This window comes from Lethenteron reissneri, chromosome 21, assembly GCF_015708825.2.
Source record: "Lethenteron reissneri isolate LAM-NWPU_2019-01 chromosome 21, ASM1570882v1, whole genome shotgun sequence".
NCBI lineage: Eukaryota > Metazoa > Chordata > Hyperoartia > Petromyzontiformes > Petromyzontidae > Lethenteron > Lethenteron reissneri.
In genome coordinates, this window is record NC_083799.1 from 12,358,164 (window position 1) to 12,375,314 (window position 17,151).

The 17,151-nt window shown below is 52.1% G+C and overlaps 1 protein-coding gene across 3 annotated transcripts in view; it reads right to left on the reverse strand.

The window, feature by feature from the left end:
* Nucleotides 1-5,191: 5,191 nt before the first annotated feature.
* Nucleotides 5,192-17,151, reverse strand: part of LOC133345249 (vasoactive intestinal polypeptide receptor 1-like) — a 46,549-nt gene continuing 34,589 nt past the window's right edge. For all 3 annotated transcript variants that reach the window (XM_061555842.1, XM_061555843.1, XM_061555841.1), the window contains 5 exons: nucleotides 11,960-12,029; nucleotides 10,999-11,090; nucleotides 9,133-9,271; nucleotides 6,263-6,304; nucleotides 5,192-5,789 (listed from right to left, as the gene is read on the reverse strand). In XM_061555842.1, the coding sequence (XP_061411826.1) occupies nucleotides 5,544-5,789; nucleotides 6,263-6,304; nucleotides 9,133-9,271; nucleotides 10,999-11,090; nucleotides 11,960-12,029 (589 nt within the window). In that variant the 3' untranslated portion in view covers nucleotides 5,192-5,543. The remainder of the gene's footprint in view (nucleotides 5,790-6,262; nucleotides 6,305-9,132; nucleotides 9,272-10,998; nucleotides 11,091-11,959; nucleotides 12,030-17,151) is intronic.

Sequence of the window (17,151 nt, forward strand, 5' to 3'; positions counted from 1 at the left end):
CGCTGCGCTACGAAACCGGCGGCCCGAGTTCGATTCCCGTTCACGGCCAACACCAGTGACGATTATCTGAACCGATCCTGGCCCTACCCTGTGTCTACTCAGCCTCAAATGAGTACCTGGTGTGATGTGTGAACATCGCCACTAGGGAGACAAAGGCGGCCGGGCGTGGTGCTGGCAACCTCGTGTGCTGTGCCGGCCTTCATAGGTGCTCGTTAGCAGCACTTGTCCCAACAGTCTGTTAAGTCTATAGGGGAATCTTTGTATTTTGTCTTTGCAATCGTTGGTGACCGGGCTGAAAGAAATGATCAACTCTGCTACATTTTAGGACCCGGTTTCATCGTGGGCGGATGAACCCAGGTTCTCAGGCCATCAAACCCCCATAAGTGACCGGCCAGTGGCGCAGTGGTTAGCGCACTTGATGATAAACGCCGCCACCTGAGTTCGATTCCCACCCACGGCTTACATCAATGGCGAGTCATATCTGCACCGGTTCCGGGCCTCCTTTCACCAACCGGCACCGACCAACGGGGCGATGTATGGTCAGACAATCTGCTTGCCCGAGACACGTGCAGTGCCTTGACGAAGGGAGGGCAGTAAATGATAATTATACATTATTGAGGCTACCTGACGAAATGGTTCTTACCGAGCATGGACTTACACCACCGGGCAGGGTATGAGATACAATGCACTCACACCCGGCGCATGCCACGAAACACACGAGTATAGGCGAAGCGATACAATGGGCACTACACGTGTACAAATGTACAACTCCACTCGATAATAATGCACACGTGTTTGTGCGCGCGCAGCAAGTTGGCACAGCAAGTTGGCACAGTAGTGGGCCCAGGTGGTGCATCGACCAGTCATCTCAGTCAGTCAAAACCATGGCACTGGGTCTGTCCAGTGGCCTCCTGCCATCGGGCGCTCGAAACTCCACCTGGCCTTAACGTGCACATAGCCTGGCACGAGCCCTGTGGTGACGTCCCGCCACTTGTGTGGTGTCAATGAATATGGGCAACGGTGGTTAGGGTACTGCGCCATCAACTCTGCGATCTGAGTTCGGTTCCAGGCCATGGCGACATTCAGTGGCGAGTAATAACTGTACCGGTCCTGGGTCTCTTCGAGGTAGACTCAGCCTTAAATGAGGATCTGGTGCGGCGTTGAAAAGCCAGCACAGGGGAGAGAAAGACGGTCTGCTGTGGTGATGGTCACAGCACGCGCGCCGTGCGGGCCTTAATAGGTGCTCGCTGACAATATTTGCCCCAAGTGCCTGTTAAAGGCTAAACAGTACGGGGGGGGTATGTGTCTTGAGGTGTGTGTGTGTGTGTGGTTCGCACACTGCTTCAACCACTGACAGCACTTCAGCGATTGGTAACCAAGCGGAACGTGGCCCTCCCCGAGGTCGACTCAGCCCAACATGTTTACCTGCTGGAGTGTTTGTGTGTGCGTGATTGTGTACGTGTACTGGTGGCGCATTCACCAGTCATCTCGGCCAATACACGGCACCCGGGTCTGTCCCGCGACCCCCTGCCAGCAGCGAGTCATCGACGCTCCACGTGGCCTTGGAGTGCACCTGGCCTGGCACGTGATGACGTCACCGACACCTCGTGGCGAATGGCGGCTGTTGCTGCGTGGACGACGTTGATGGGTTGAGACGAAGGCGATCGGGCGTGGCTTTGACCACAAAGATCCCCCGTATAGCCTTAACAGACTGTAGGGGCAAGTGCTGTTAGCGAGCACCTATGAAGGCCGGAACGGCACACGAGGGGGTGGGTGGCCAACACCACGCCCGACCGCCTTTGTCTCCCTAGTGGCGATGTTTGCACACCGCCCCAGGTACTCATTTGAGGCTGAGTCGACCTAGGGGAAGCCCGGGACCGGTTCAGATAATCGTCACTGGTGTTGGCCGTGAGCGGGAATCGAACCCGGGTCGCCAGGTTCATATCACAAGCGCGCTAACCGCTCCGCTTTGGCCACACACACACGCACGCCGCACGCACACCACTCTCTCACGTTTCTGTTGCGGCTTTAATAGGAGCTCGCCAACAGCACTTGCCCCAAGTGTTTGGCGATCTCCCTCGTGTTCCACCAACCCTTGCCGACCTCGATGCGAGGCCCGGGTCAGCGACTCTGAAAAATCCCAACTCGAGCAAAGGATTATTCCTTTCTTTTTTTAAACGTAAAATGAAAATAATATTTGATATGTATTATATATATACACACGGGTAGCACGAGGTGCCTTCGTCTGCACACCGCTGTCCATGGTAGTGTGCGTGACGTCTTCACTCCATCATCGTCATCATGGCAGCTGCACATTGTGTTCATGCGAACACCAATCAATGCGCACGGTGGCGTAACTTTCGTGGTCGTAGTCCGAACACCGCCGCTAACTCGTTCTCGAAGTGCAAATGCTTCGCAAAGATCGCTCAACGTACACGGTCGAGTTCGAATGTAAACAGCCTCTCTCACGTTTGACAAGTTCTCCCCCTTGTTTGGGTATAGCAATCAAACACACGCACACACACGCAGAGACGGGACCGCTGGTCCTGTGGTGGTAGAGGCCCTCGGAGTGAGCTGCTAAGCAAGTCGTGGAATCGTGGACGAATGACTTCCAGTCTCCATCTCTCGGCTGATGGGAACCCCAGCGAGGCACGGCCCGTCAGAGGGAACTGTTCCCGAGTTCTCTTCGCCTTGAATCTTCACGGCGGCACTCATTGTGTTGACTCTCCACCACCACTGCTCCCTCCACTTACACTTTTACCTCCTCCACCTCCAATCATCCCTCCTTCTCCTCCACTCCTTCACCTCCACTCCTTTCTCCACAGACACTCCACCGAAATCTCCCATCCACTGTCTGCACCCCGCCAACAGAGGGCAGCACAACACAGGACCGATGCTCCCAACTCGGGCTGAACGATGAATCGATTTCAAATCGAAGTCGCAATTGTGAAACAATGCGATTAGCAAATCGCAATGGCTGCGATTTTTTAGCGATTTGAAAAGTCCTATTACTTTCTTATTGGAATTATTATAGTAACTTTTTTAAATTTAAATTAACAATTGTTCTATGTGTGATTGTTCTGTTTCAATTAAAACATTTTAATAAATACATGTTGGAAGCAATTCATATCTTTCAAGTTCTCATCCTTGCATTATAATACATAGAGCAGTTAATATTTTGATGGTATCGTGTAGTAATGCTCCATCATCACATGTTTTAAATCTATTACACAGTGAATATTGAACTGAAGCTTGACTTAAAAAAATTGTAATCGCAAATCAAATCGCAATTGCAATGTCAGAAACATCGCAATTAGATAGTCCCCAACTCGTTCAGCCCTACTCCCAACTGTTTAGGGCTGAAAGGCTCGAATTGTCACGCCATCCGAAGCGTCACGGGCGCCTATCAACACCACTGCTCGTGCACTTCCTGACACAGCGTGTAATAGACAACAACAACAACAGCAGCAACACACATGACTCGATTGTCTCGACGTGTTTGCCCAGACAATCTCTTCACCAGGTGAGCTCAATCGGGCGAACGACGATCTGCCTCCTCATCTCGAACACACCGACCGGGCTGCACTTTGCGACCACCTCTTCCATGATAGTGGACTTTAAGAAGTCGCCCAAATGTGACCGTGATGACCTGAAATCCATCACTCATGTCGCGCCGTTGAGTATCACGTGGTTTTCAACCAGGTGATAATTAATTCGGGTGACCTCTTATCAAGGTGAGATCTCATCCAGACTAATCTCTCAACCAGATGGGCTCTCAACTAGGTGAGCTCTAAACCAGGAAATCTGTCATCCAGGTGAACCTTCATCCAGATGAGCTCTTATCCAATTGAGATCTCATCCAGACGATCTCTCATCCAGACAATCTCTCAACCAAATGAGCTCTCATACAGCTGACCATTCCACCAGACGAGCTGTCATCTAGTTGACCTCTCAACCAGGTCAGCTCCAGCCATTCCGACTCAAGTTCCTTGAATACGGGCGGGTTGGTGCGTGACCCGACCCCAAGATCAGGAGCGCCCTTCTTCTCAAACTTCCTCGCCCGGATTGTCAACCCGGCAACGGCACGGCGAGGGAACGACCTCCAAGCGGAGCTCGCTCACACGGCGGTGGACTCGTCTTGCTCACTCAGCACAATAGCGGACTCATCGCAGACGCTCGGATGGTGGCAAACTTGCCTCAATCCCTCAGACGAGGGTGGACTGATCGCATTCGACGATGGACTCAGCCCCCCACTCGCTCAAGACGACGGTTTGACGATAGTGAACTCTTCACCTCCGCTCAGATGCTGGTGAACCCATCCTCGTCTCAGGTGATGGTGGACTTCTCGTCTCAGGTGAAGGTGGACTTCTCGTCTCAGGTGAAGGTGGACTAATCTCATATGATGGTGGACTTCTCCTCTCAGATGATGGTGGACTAATCTCAGACGAAGGTGGACTTCTCATCTCAGATTATGGTGGACTTCTCGTCTCAGGTGATGGTGGACTTCTCGTCTCAGATGAAGGTGGACTTCTCGTCTCAGATGATGGTGGACTAATCTCAGATGAAGGTGAACTTCTCGTCTCAGGTGAAGGTGGACTTCTCATCTCAGATGAAGGTGGACTAATCTCAGATGATGGTGGACTAATCTCAGATGATGGTGGACTTCTCGTCTCAGATGAAGGTGGACTTTTCGTCTCAGATGATGGTGGACTTCTCGTCTGTGATGATGGTGGACTTCTCGACTCAGGTGAAGGTGGACTTCTCGTCTCAGGTGAAGGTGGACTAATTTCAGATGATGGTGGACTTCTCGTCTCAGATGATGGTGGACTCCTCATCTCTGATGATGGTGAACTTCTCATCTGTGATGATGGTGGACTTCTCGTCTCAGGTGAAGGTGGACTTCTCGTCTCAGGTGAAGGTGGACTAATCTCAGATGATGGTGGATTCTTGTCTCAGATGAAGGTGGACTTCTCATCTCAGATGATGGTGGACTTCTCATCTCAGATGATGGTGGACTTCTCGTCTCAGGTGATGGTGGACTTCTCGTCTCAGGTGAAGGTGGACTTCTCGTCTCAGATGATGGTGGACTAATCTCAGATGATGGTGGACTTCTAATCTCAGATGAAGATGGACTTCTCGTCTCAGATGATGCTGGACTAATCTCAGATGATGGTGGACTTCTCGTCTCAGGTGAAGGTGGGCTTCTCATCTCAGATGAAGGTGGACTAATCTCAGATGAAGGTGGACTAATCTCAGATGAAGGTGGACTAATCTCAGATGATGGTGGACTTCTCGTCTCAGGTGAAGGTGGACTTCTCATCTCAGATGAAGGTGGACTAATCTCAGATGAAGGTGGACTAATCTCAGATGATGGTGGACTTCTCGTCTCAGGTGAAGGTGGACTTCTCATCTCAGATGAAGGTGGACTAATCTCAGATGAAGGTGGACTAATCTCAGATGATGGTGGACTTCTCGTCTCAGGTGAAGGTGGACTTCTCATCTCAGATGAAGGTGGACTAATCTCAGATGAAGGTGGACTAATCTCAGATGATGGTAGACTCGTCGCGCGAGCTGGAGGCCCGCTCCCCGCCGGGGCTGGACTTGTGCAGCAGGGACATGTGGGTGGTGAGGCCGCCGCTGCTCGTGCCGTTGCTCATCATGAAGGAGGAGTGCTGCTGCTGGTGGCGCTGCTGCTGGTGGTGCTGGTGGCGGTGGCGGTGGCGCCCGCCGCGCTCCAGGAAGCGCTGCACGTGCCAACGCCGCCACTTGCGCCGCAGTTCGCCCTGCACCTGCACGACCACAACGTGAGGGGGTTTGGGGGGGGCATTGGTGACACCGATTCAACCGCGCCGATTGAACTTCGCGGATTCGACCGAACTCCCGCGGGGCTTCAGTTAGGAGGGTCTGGTGTTTTTGGGGACGGTAGATGGGAATTTCGTGAGGTCTGGTGTCGGTGCGTCGTTGGTTCACGTGATCAGGGTTAGGGCTGTCGATAGGGGTTCCTGAGGTTTGGTTGGTTCTCGTTGAGGGATAGTTGTGGGTCTAATTGGATAGGTCCTTGGGCTTAGGGGTGGGCCCAGTGCCTGACTGGCTAGTGTACTCCGCAGTCTCTCCCTGTTCCCCCCCCAAAAAGAAAATTCGCAAGCACAAATGTTGTGCCCAGTGTCTGCATGTCGTCACCCCTGTCCCCACGTCCTCCTGCCCCCGCGCCTGGACGCCCAGACCAATCGAACGGGGGGGACGGGGGGACGATCCACCTCACCTCTCCATTGAGGAAGCAGTAGAGAATCGCGACCACAAACCCCTGCGGACAGACAACAGTGGCAGGTCACTCGGTCGTAATGCTGCGTTGAGACGGGGGGGGGGGGGGGGGGGGCAAAGGGCAACTTCGCTGCGCTACGCATGGGCAGCAAACGACATTTGCTCAAATTTCGATTTGAAGCTTTCGTGACTGCAGGGATTCATCTTCTTGGTTCTTTCGGTAAAGTCACGTAGAATGGAAATAATTAAATAATAAAAATAAAACAATAAAATAATTCTCATGACGTTTCGGCCATTTTTTTCTGCAGGTCTGTCTTCTCGACAGACCTGTTCTCCACCTGAGGACGGCTGCTTGCGTTGTTGCCGAAACGTCGTGAGAATTATTTTAATATGTTTTATTTTTATTATTTTATTATTTCCATTCTACGTGACTTTACCGAAAGAACCAAGAAGACATTTACTCACTTAAAACTTTCATTCGAGGGCATTTCTCCATTTAACATGCACACGCTCGTGTAGTGTTTCCATGTTTTGTTCCCCTAAATGCAGTTGCTCTGGCTCAGACTTCTAATTGCTTCATTGCTGTACTGTTTTCGATTTAAAGCTTTCGTGACTGCAGGGATTCATATTCTTGGATCTTTCGGAAAAGTCACGTAGAAGGGAGATAATAAAATAATAAAAATAAAACGTTATAAAATTCTCACGACGTTTCGGCCACAACACAAACAGCCGTCCTCGGGTGGAGAACAGGTCTGTCGAGAAGACATTTTTTTTTAAATAATGTTATATTTTTATTATTTTATTATGTCCATTCTACTTGACTTTACCGAAAGAAGCAAGAAGACATTTTGCTCACTTAAAACTTTCATTCGAGAGCATTTCTCCATTTAACATTCACCCGTTCGTGTAGTGTTTCCATGTTTTGTTCCCCGAAATGCAGTCGCTTTGGCTCAGACTTCTAATTGCTTCATTGCTGTACTGTTTTCGATTTAAAGCTTTCGTGACTGCAGGGATTAATATTCTTGGATCTTTCGGAAAAGTCACGTAGAAGGGAAATAATAAAATAATAAAAATAAAACGTTATAAAATTCTCACGACGTTTCGGCCACAACACAAGTAGCCGTCCTCAGGTGAAGAACAGAGCTGTCGGAAAGACAGCGTCCTAATGAACACTGCTAAGCTTGGCAGCGTATTTTAAGCTGGGCGGGAGGAGCAGAGCGCCTTGACAAAGGAGTTTACATATCAACAGAGGAAATTAGCATATTGACGCTAAAGAACTGCTTCTACCCGACTACCATACAATAAACCGATGCTGTACTTTATTTCCCTTCAATCGCTATTGTCATGTTGGTGACAGCCCATGTCACTCTTGCAAACAAGACTCTATCCTGGTCTCTGGGAGTTCTCACCCGGGTACAACAAATCCAGTTGTCCAGGACTTGTAAGTCTACGTTCAGATTAGTTGGCCAGGAAATGGCTTCAGTTGATGTGTGATGGATTGCATCTCAGAATATTTTTTTTTTAAACTGGAGGAATCCGTTTAAGCTATTAAGCTATTTTTCGCAGATGTCCAGTAGGGGCAGGTCAGAACGTTACAACAACGAACAAAACGGAAATATGATTACGAGGGCAACGTATAATAAAGGTAAATCAATCGCTTAAAACATATATACAAAAAAAAAAACTACGTTGTATCTTTCAAAGTTAAGCCCAGTGAGCTATTCGCTTCTTTTTCAGAAACGACTTGGCCACTTTTGATAAATAATCTCCCGTTGAATGTTCAGAGTTCACAGTGGCTCTATAAGTGGTCAATGGCCTGGCCAAAGTTTCCCCTGTTTGGCTGGTAGGGCCAATAGCATTGTGTGAGAGCGCCTGACCCACAGTTAAAACTTCACCAGTTCTTCTCAGACTCGGCGCATTTAGCACGACGTCTCCCTGGTGCCTGCTCAGGTGAGGCCTTCATCCAACAGTGGATGAACCATAGCTGCTGTTACTGTTGATGATGATGTAACATAAATGCAGATACTATTATAGGACGACGTTTAGGGCAATGGCCCATCTTCAGAATGCAGAGAGAGCCAAGGGGGATGACTGGTCTGCAGAAGAGGGGTTAACATCGTCACACTCGTGTTGCCTTAACGACTTCAATGATTCGATCTGTGCTGAACATGCTTGTGAAAATACAACTTTTTGAACTTCACATCTCTTCTGAACTCTGACCCTACCACAGGCAATCATAGACCAACACCCCCCTCCCGCCCCCACATACCTATATTCCATTAAAACACATGGCAAAGATAATGCAATGCATGTCCCAATACACTTCTGCCGTTCCAAAGAAATATATAAAACCCTCGAATAGACACACGCGCTCTGCCCAAATTGAGGTCAGCAAATGTCACTCAATGTCGATCAACTCATTTGCCTCTAGCCAAATCGCTCGCCTCCATCCATCCCTCCCTCCCTCCCTCCCCCTCCCTCCCACACACCCACCCTCACCACTTCTCACCTTCCCTCCCACCTGTTCAGCTCACCTCGCGCCGGTGAGCTTAACGGGCTCTGAGGAGCGCTCTCCGTTCCTCTGCCGATACTGCTGTCCGTCTGTCTGCTCGTCTGTCCATCAGTCTATCTCTCCCTCCATCCATCCGCCTGACCGACCTCCCTCCCTCACTCCCACCATCTATGCCCTAATTTGTTATTAAACAGATTATAGTGGAGCGGTGGCTCAGCGGTTCGCATGCCGGGCGATAACAGGAATTCGATTCTCGACCCAAGGCTATCCCCCCCCCCGCCGCTCGCTCCGAGCCCCCCCTCCCCTTCGAGCCCCCCCCCCCTTCGAGCCCCCCCTGCCCCCCCCCCTCCATCCCCCACCTGGAATGACCCGAGCGCCAGCTCGAAGTAGAGGCGCACGCGCGTCGCCAGCTCGCTCGCCTCGTCCGGGAAGAAGGCGAACACGATGTAGTGGACTCCGAACAGCGGGATGAGCAGCAGCGTCGACTTGGCTAGGCGCCTGCGCAGACACGGACAACGATCACAAAGATCTCCCACTCCTCCCACCGCGCCGTGTAGCCAACACGTTGCCGAGTAGCGGCACGAAGGCCGCCGCACACGCGTGAACGCACACGCGTGAACGCACGCGTGGACATTGGTGAACGTACGAACACACGCACGTTGCGCGCGAGTGAACGTGCAGGCACGCACGCACGTGGAGAGGTGACAATACACACAAGCACGTGAACATTCAGGTGTGTAAAATACGCGTGAACACACGCGCGCGTGATTGTACGTGAACATACACACAAATACCACGCAAATATCACCCGTATAGCCTTAACAGACTGTTGGAGCAAGTGCTGTTAGCGAGCACCTATTACGGCCGGAACGGTACTCGAGGGCGTGGGTGGCCAGCACCACGCCCGACCGCCTTTGTCTCCCCGGTAGCGATGTTTACACACCGCACCCGGATACTCATTTGAGGCTGAGTTGACCTCGGCGAGACCGATGGCCGGTTCAGATATTTGTCACTGGCCTTGGCCGTGAGCGGGAATCGAACTCTGGTCAACCGCGTTCGTAACCCGGCGCGCTAACCACTGCGCCACCGCTCCCACTGGTGGCCATTGAGGGCGCTCATGTCGCACACGCGGCGGTGATTTGGGGGGCAACGGGGAGCGGTGGCGCAGCGATTAGCGCACTGCGCTACGAACCCGGCGACCCGAGTTCGATTACCCGCTCATGGTCAACACCAATGACGATTATCTAAATCGATCCTGGGTTTCCCCTAGGTCGACTCAGCCTCAAATGAGTATCTGGTGCGGTGTGTAAGGGGCCATACATAAATGACGTCACGCGATTTTGGACGATTTTTGACCCCCCCCCCTTCGTCACAAAAAGTCAGACCACCCCCTCAAATATGACGTCACAAAGCTCTGCCCACCCCCCCAAACAAAAATAAAACATGCTTCAAATCGCTTTAAACTATTGTCATTGTAGTGCGTATTAAATGTGACGCTGCACTTTGATGTTGTAGGAAAAAACATTTATTAAAAAGTCTATTTAATTAAGTAGAACGTGTTGTCTATATTTATTTAAAGTTGCGCATTTTGATGTGACGTCACATTACTAAAACACCCCCCCCCCCTCGTCACACATTGTCACAAATGTCTGACCCCCCCCCCCTCCCCCTAGGTGCGTGACGTCATTTATGGACGGCCCCTAAACATTGGCACTAGGGAGACAAATGCGGCCGGGCGTGGTGCTGGCCACCCACCCCCTCGTGCTAAGTCTACACGGCGGTGATGTTACCTGGCATGCAGTTGTGTAACTGCGGGTTGTGTTTGCATGTTTGAGTGCGTGTTGCCATGTATCAGTGCCTATGTCTGTATGTGTGTGTACGTGTGTCTGAGTCATCAGTCAGTCAGCCCGTAACACGTGGGTCTGTCCCGTGACCTCCTGCCACTGAGCCTTCAACACTCTCACGTGACAGCCTCGGTGTGCACCTAGCCTGGCACAGGCGCTGTGGTGACGTCACAGTTGCTGCGTAACGAACGCCAGTTGTGATTGTGTGTTGGTACTGGGGAGACAAAGGCAGCCGTGCGCGGTTAGGACCACACCAGCTCTCTGTGCGCGCCGTGGCAAACTTTATAGGTGCTCGCCAACGGCACTTGCCCCAGCGGTCAGTCGAAGGCGACACGGGGGGGGGGGGGGGGGGGGGGTTATTCGTCTGTGCGAGTCGCTTACTTGTAGTGGCTGCTGCTGCTGCCGCCCACGTCTGGGGAGCAAAGCTTCTTCACCAGAATGCGGATGATGCCGATGAAGAACATGAAGTTGATCTGCCGACACAGCAGTCCACGCGCGTCACGCGCGTTAGTCACCCGCGCGCTTGAGACCCATGGGCGTGGGTCCCCTACACGCACGTGTCTAAATGTGGCGGCACGCGTGGCGGTGTTCATTCCTCTGGCTGCTCTCCGTTGCTGTCTACCGCGCGAAGCGCAGCGGCTTACGAATGGAATTGGGCCAAACGTATCGAACGCAGTCCTCTCCTTAGAACGTGTGGGAGACTCGCTGTAGCGACGATCACGTGGCGTTATGGTCACTTGATGCGCGTTATGAAGATGAAGAGCTTGCCGCGTGAAGAGAGGAAACCACAACGGACAACGAGGCGGCGAACACGAATGCAGCAGCAGGATCACCGGGAATGGGAATCAGGCGTGGCAGCTAGCGGTGGCTGCACGTGCAGAACCCGGGGATGTACATCATCAGCACTGTTGTGTAAGGGACGTGGGGACGATGTTCCAGGACAGGAGTGAGCGAAGACAGAGAGGATAAGGAGCGCATACTCCGCACGGGTGGACAAAACGAACACTCCAGAAGAAAAGAGGATGTTGGTGAAGAATGGGTATACTCTGTGCGCGTGTGCGTGTGTGTTGACGTGCACGGTCGAAGTGGATTGCGACCCACGAAAGAACGGCGCTGCCAAACCTCCCCCCCCCAACCCACTCACCCACCCCAATGATCCGTGGATCACACAAATCACTCGAGACGCCGTTGTACGGCAGCAAGAGCAGTTTATGCGAACGCTGTCACAAGAGGTCACGCATTCGTGACCTCTTGACTAGACGTGATGAATTGTGTGTGTGTGTGCACACTCGCGGGATAGCAAAGTGTGTGCGCGCGTGTTCGCTCGAGTCGAGGTACGTACGAGGATGGACAGCAAGATGGGCCCCTTGATGATCCACCACAGCACCAGGTTGCCCTTGTTGTCCCAGCACCTGCGGTCGCAGAATCACGCTGTCCACAGAGGGCTACCCGACGCGTCGAGGATGACGACGGGTCACGTGATCATGGAGCTGCTCACCGCCACGCTTGAGGGCAGTGGTTCTCAATCGGGGGGGAGGGGGGTGCGCGGACCCCCCCCCCCTGGGGGGTTACGTGGCAATGTCCCGGGGGGGCTAGGTGAGGTGATTTATAAATGTGAGAAATTATGCCGTAGATGAAAGTCATTGGTGAATAATTAGGTATGAACTTGGCGCTATAAAAAGAAAACTACGATAAAATGTAAACCACATGGTAACCTACAACAATAGAAAAGACCTATCCAAACTCACTGGTCGTCAACAATGCCGTTACCAAGAGTAACCGGCGAGCGCGAACACATTACGTAACGCGTGCAGAGCGTCCTTTAATTGTATTTATATCCGCTTGCCGGTTAGGATACCCCACAAAATGGACAATTGGTTAAAATATTGATGTTCAATAGTGATGCATTTATTTCTAGCAAACATGTTGGGTCAGGCAATGGTCAGGTACTGTCCTCTGTTGAAACAAAATTCAACAGTAGCCAAAAAAAGGATCGTGTCAGTAGCAGCGTGGTATCAGAATCTGCCCTTGGCCACCTCCCAAGTCGACTCAGCCTAAAATGTTATTTCCTAATTGCGATTTGTGAACATCAGCACTTGAGAACCAATTAAAGCCAAACCTTCTTCTTCTACCTAGCGTTGTTCCCGCTGTGGCGCAGGGTCCGCTTTTCGGCATTGTCTTCTCCATTTGGCTCGGTCCAGGGCATCTTCAGGGGATGCGTTGACCGTCTTCATGTCTTCCTTTATTCGGTCCATCCATCGCTTCTTCGGACGTCCGCGTGGACGGCGGCCCTCTGGCTCAATACGCACGGCAGTCTTGGCCACTGATGACTCTTCACTTCGCATCACATGGCCGTACCACCGAAGCCTTGCCTCAAGCATCTTGTCCGCAATGGGGGCCACACCAAGTCGCTTCCGAACGTCTTCGTTCCTGACACGATCCCATCGAGTGAGCCCGAGGCTCCATCTGAGCATCCTCATCTCCATGGTGTGGAGAGCTTGTTCGTGTACAGTTGTGGCTGGCCAGCACTCGGATCCATAGAGTGCCACCGGTCGGACGATGGTCTTGTATATTTTTCCCTTCAGCCTATCCGGCATTTTCCGATCACAGAGGATTCCGGTGACTTGCCTCCATTTCATTCACGCCGCATTAACTCGTGACCGGCAAAATCCCATCACCACCTCCACGCGGTGCCGGCTGGATTCCAACCAACGGTGAGGGTCTTTGGCGTCAGATGGAGCGACCCACCGGCCAAAGTATTTCTGTGTCGCATCTATGGCAACGTCAAATCAACTTGGAACAATTAAAGCCAAACCATCTCCCTCAAAGCACCGGTCGGGCCTTACTAGGTGTTCACTGACAACGTTTGGCCCAAGTCTGCATGGCTACACGGTGAGGGAGAAGGAGGGGGGGGGGGGGTCTTTGTTGCGTATACGGTGTCTCTGTACAAGCCTCAACACACCGCAAAACGGCAAACATTGACAAATGAGGTATCACCAGAACCATAAAGACGGTCGTAAAGGTTACATGACAATAACATTGACAAATTGGCCATAAACCTTTTGAGGAACTAAAATGAATGCGAATGCATGGGGTTAACCAACTTGAAATATTACAGAAAAACCCCCTCGGGGCCAATTTGAAATCAATCACACGGAATAGCATCGGATCTGCACAAGACCAAGGGTTTCGTGAGCCTTCCGAAGAAGGTTTCTTACTCAATGATGTCTACACAGTCCTGCTTTAGTCATTTTAGAATTACCTATACAACTAATCTAAACTATTTTTAATTTATTTTATTTTACCAGGTAAAGCCCACTGAGCTATATAGCTCTTTTTCAGAGGCGACCTGGCCACAAATGATAGCTCAACGAAGTCGCCTATGATGTGGGAATTTATAGCAGCCAAATATATTAAACGCACGTTGATTCTCAATGTGAAGGAAAAAAACCGTAGGACCCGGAGAAAAATCTACAGCGACCACGGAGAAAACATGCAAACTCCAAATATACAGCAGGCGTCAGGGTCGGAATCGAAACGACGCCTTCCTGTATACCAGGCGAGGCAGATAATATCTCGCCACAGTCATACATATATTGCCCGTTCCATTCAAAATTAGCCAATCGGCCTTCTATTGTTGGCTGTTCCGTATCGCCCTCGGGTGGATCGATAGCTCATTGTTAATCTGCCGTTTTATTAAGGGACTTCTGCTGTGGTGCTATCTGTGGTGTTATCTTGCTGTGGTCTGAGACCGCTTTATTATTGTTTTTTTCTGCCTTGCCCAAGCTTGATAAACATGTTGGTTTTTTTGGGTATTGTTTGCTGTTATAACTTGCTGACCTGCCCCAATACAGGGACATCGGATTCCTCCCCCAGTCTGAATAAAGATTCCGATCCCGTGAATTCTACCTGTTGCTATTTTGTTTTGCGTTGCCATTTTTCCGAATGCCATCGTTCATTTTCATTGTCGGTGCTTATAATTAATTTTCTCGCACGTAAATATTTCCATTGATTTTTAACCAACCGATCGTTAACACAGGCCCTGCATTAATGGCACTGGCCCAACGTGCCAGGAGCCAGGGACCTTCGCCGGGATAAACAGAGGACGATGTTGCATCAGAGGTCGCAACCGGGTACCCGATACCCGTACCCTACCCGATACCCGGCTACCCGTACCCGGCCGGGTACGGGTACCCGTTTGCGACCCTGGTGCGGCCGGGTACGGGTAGCCGGGTAGGCCGTGAGTCACTGGTGAGTAACTGTTTGTCACTCATTTCCCAACGTCTTGTCTCTTCTCACAATTCAAGTTCCTAGAATCAACCCACCCGCGCCTGCAACGTGGCTTCATCCCAGAGGTCGCAATCAGGTACCCGACACCCGTTTGCGACCCTGGTGCGGCCGGATACGGGTACGGGTAAGGAATCAAAACCCGTTTGCGAGCTCTGTGTTGCATTGTTGTTGTTGTTATTATTGCTCAGCAGTGTTGCCGCCACGGAGTCGCGGTTCGCAACTCCGTACTTGCAGTCTCGTCCTCGCTGGGGTTCGAGCTCCCGGTGCGGCAATTGAGACAATGGGGCAAAGTTTCGTACTCGTCGGAACCACCTGGTTCCACCAGCCCACAGGGGATTATTGTGTCCGTCCGCCCGTCCGTCGTGCATTCAAAAATGGGAGGGGTGGGGCTGGGAGGAGAGGGGAGGGTCGGGAGGGGCTGGGTGGGGAGGGTGGGGAGGGGCTGGGTGGGGAGGGTGGGGCTGGATGGGGGGTGGGAGGGGTGAGGCTGGGTGGGGTGGGGCAGGGTGGGGAGGGTGGGGAGGGGCTGGGTGGGGAGGGTGGGGCTGGGTGGGGGGTGGGAGGGGTGAGGCTGGGTGGGGTGGGGCAGGGTGGGGAGGGGCTGGGTGGGGAGGGTGGGGCTGGGTGGGGGGTGGGAGGGGTGGGGCTGGGTGGGGAGGGGCTGGTCACCCCGTGGTGCCCTTATAAAACTCAACGTTTCACCTACTCACGCCGGCCTGTGCCCGCCCTCACAGTCGGCCATATTTGCGGAATACACCACGCCGCCGTTGACCCTGGCCATTGACCGAGCAACCCAACGTTCCTACCAGCTCCCTCCGCAGGAATGTGTTTGCATTGCGTATCTGGCACTCTAGCTGTATGCCAGTCACGTGTTAAAGCTTTCGCTAAATCATATCAAACAAAACTCTCGCCTCTCTATTTCACAGCCTTGATCTCGGTCCGCATTTAATCATCCCGCCAACGAACACTTGGTGTCCATACAGCCTCAGTCATTGTTACCCGCAGAAAGTTGCCTCTCCTTATAAACGAATGCAGTACATTCCAGCAAATCCAACTAAAGAGATCAATGCCTCCCTGCGCTGCGTCGGTCATGAAGTTGTCTTTTTTTGATAATTGTTTTTTTACCCTTCTATCTGGCAACAAAACTGACACCTGTTTTTTACAAGGAGTCATGTTTGCATAGACCACAATACCTGCAGCTATAATACAAACAAAAAACATAACTCTGACAATATATGCACTGTCCTTGAAGTTGTAAAAAAGGGTGTCAGTTTTGTTGCCAGATAGAAGGGTAAAAAACCAATTATCATAATTTTTTACTGGCAAATGAGGTTCCAATCGTGTTGTCTTTTTTTGTTACTATACTTCAACCACGCTCGTTCAATCCTGGCAGGGGGAAATCAGACAGGAGGGTAGGAGCCGGTTCTGCTTTCGCTCGCCAACAGCGTTCGCCCTGAATCGGGAATCGAACTTGAGCCCGCCTGGTTTAAAACCACCCGTACGTGAACCACTGTGCCACCGCTCCACCTGCAGGCTCCTCGCGCCCAACCACGAAGAGCCACATTTGTGCCCTCCCACACAGCCGTCCGTGGCCTACCGCTACGACCGTCGACCCCCAACTTATTATCCAAATAAATGTCACCAATCGACACCGCGTGGCGATATTTACCGCCGTCGCGTAGAGGTCACCTTGATTACCCCCCCCCCCCCCGGCCCCCAATCCCAATCTCCCATCCGAGAGCGTCACTGCCAGTGCGCTCGCGTTAATTGGCACTACCGCTTGGACACCAGCGACAGGGAGCGCGCTGAGCAGCGAGCGAGCGGGCGGGCAGGCAGGCGGGCGGCGTCACCCCGGCTCGGGTGAGATTCGCGTGGGAGGCAGAAAGCCACTGACGCTGCTGACATTTAGTGCTGTCCGCACGGCGTGCCGCTCACCGACACAATAACGCGCTGCTTACACTCCCTCCCCCCCTCAGCCGCCTTGCCCCCCCACCCCAGCACCAACCAACGGCCACTAATGCCCGCTGCGGTGATCACTGCCATGCTGAGAAGGTTACGCTGATGTTGGTGTCAGGCAAGCCAGGTTCTCTCTCAGGCAAGTGGAGGGCTTTTTCATCTCTCAACCTCCTCGACGCATCGCTGCAGGTCAACGAGCTTCATGTCACTCTCCTCGCAACCCCCTACGCGTTGGAATTGCCTCCCGCGTTGTCTCTCATTCCACGTTCTTTTTACTACCTCGCTCCA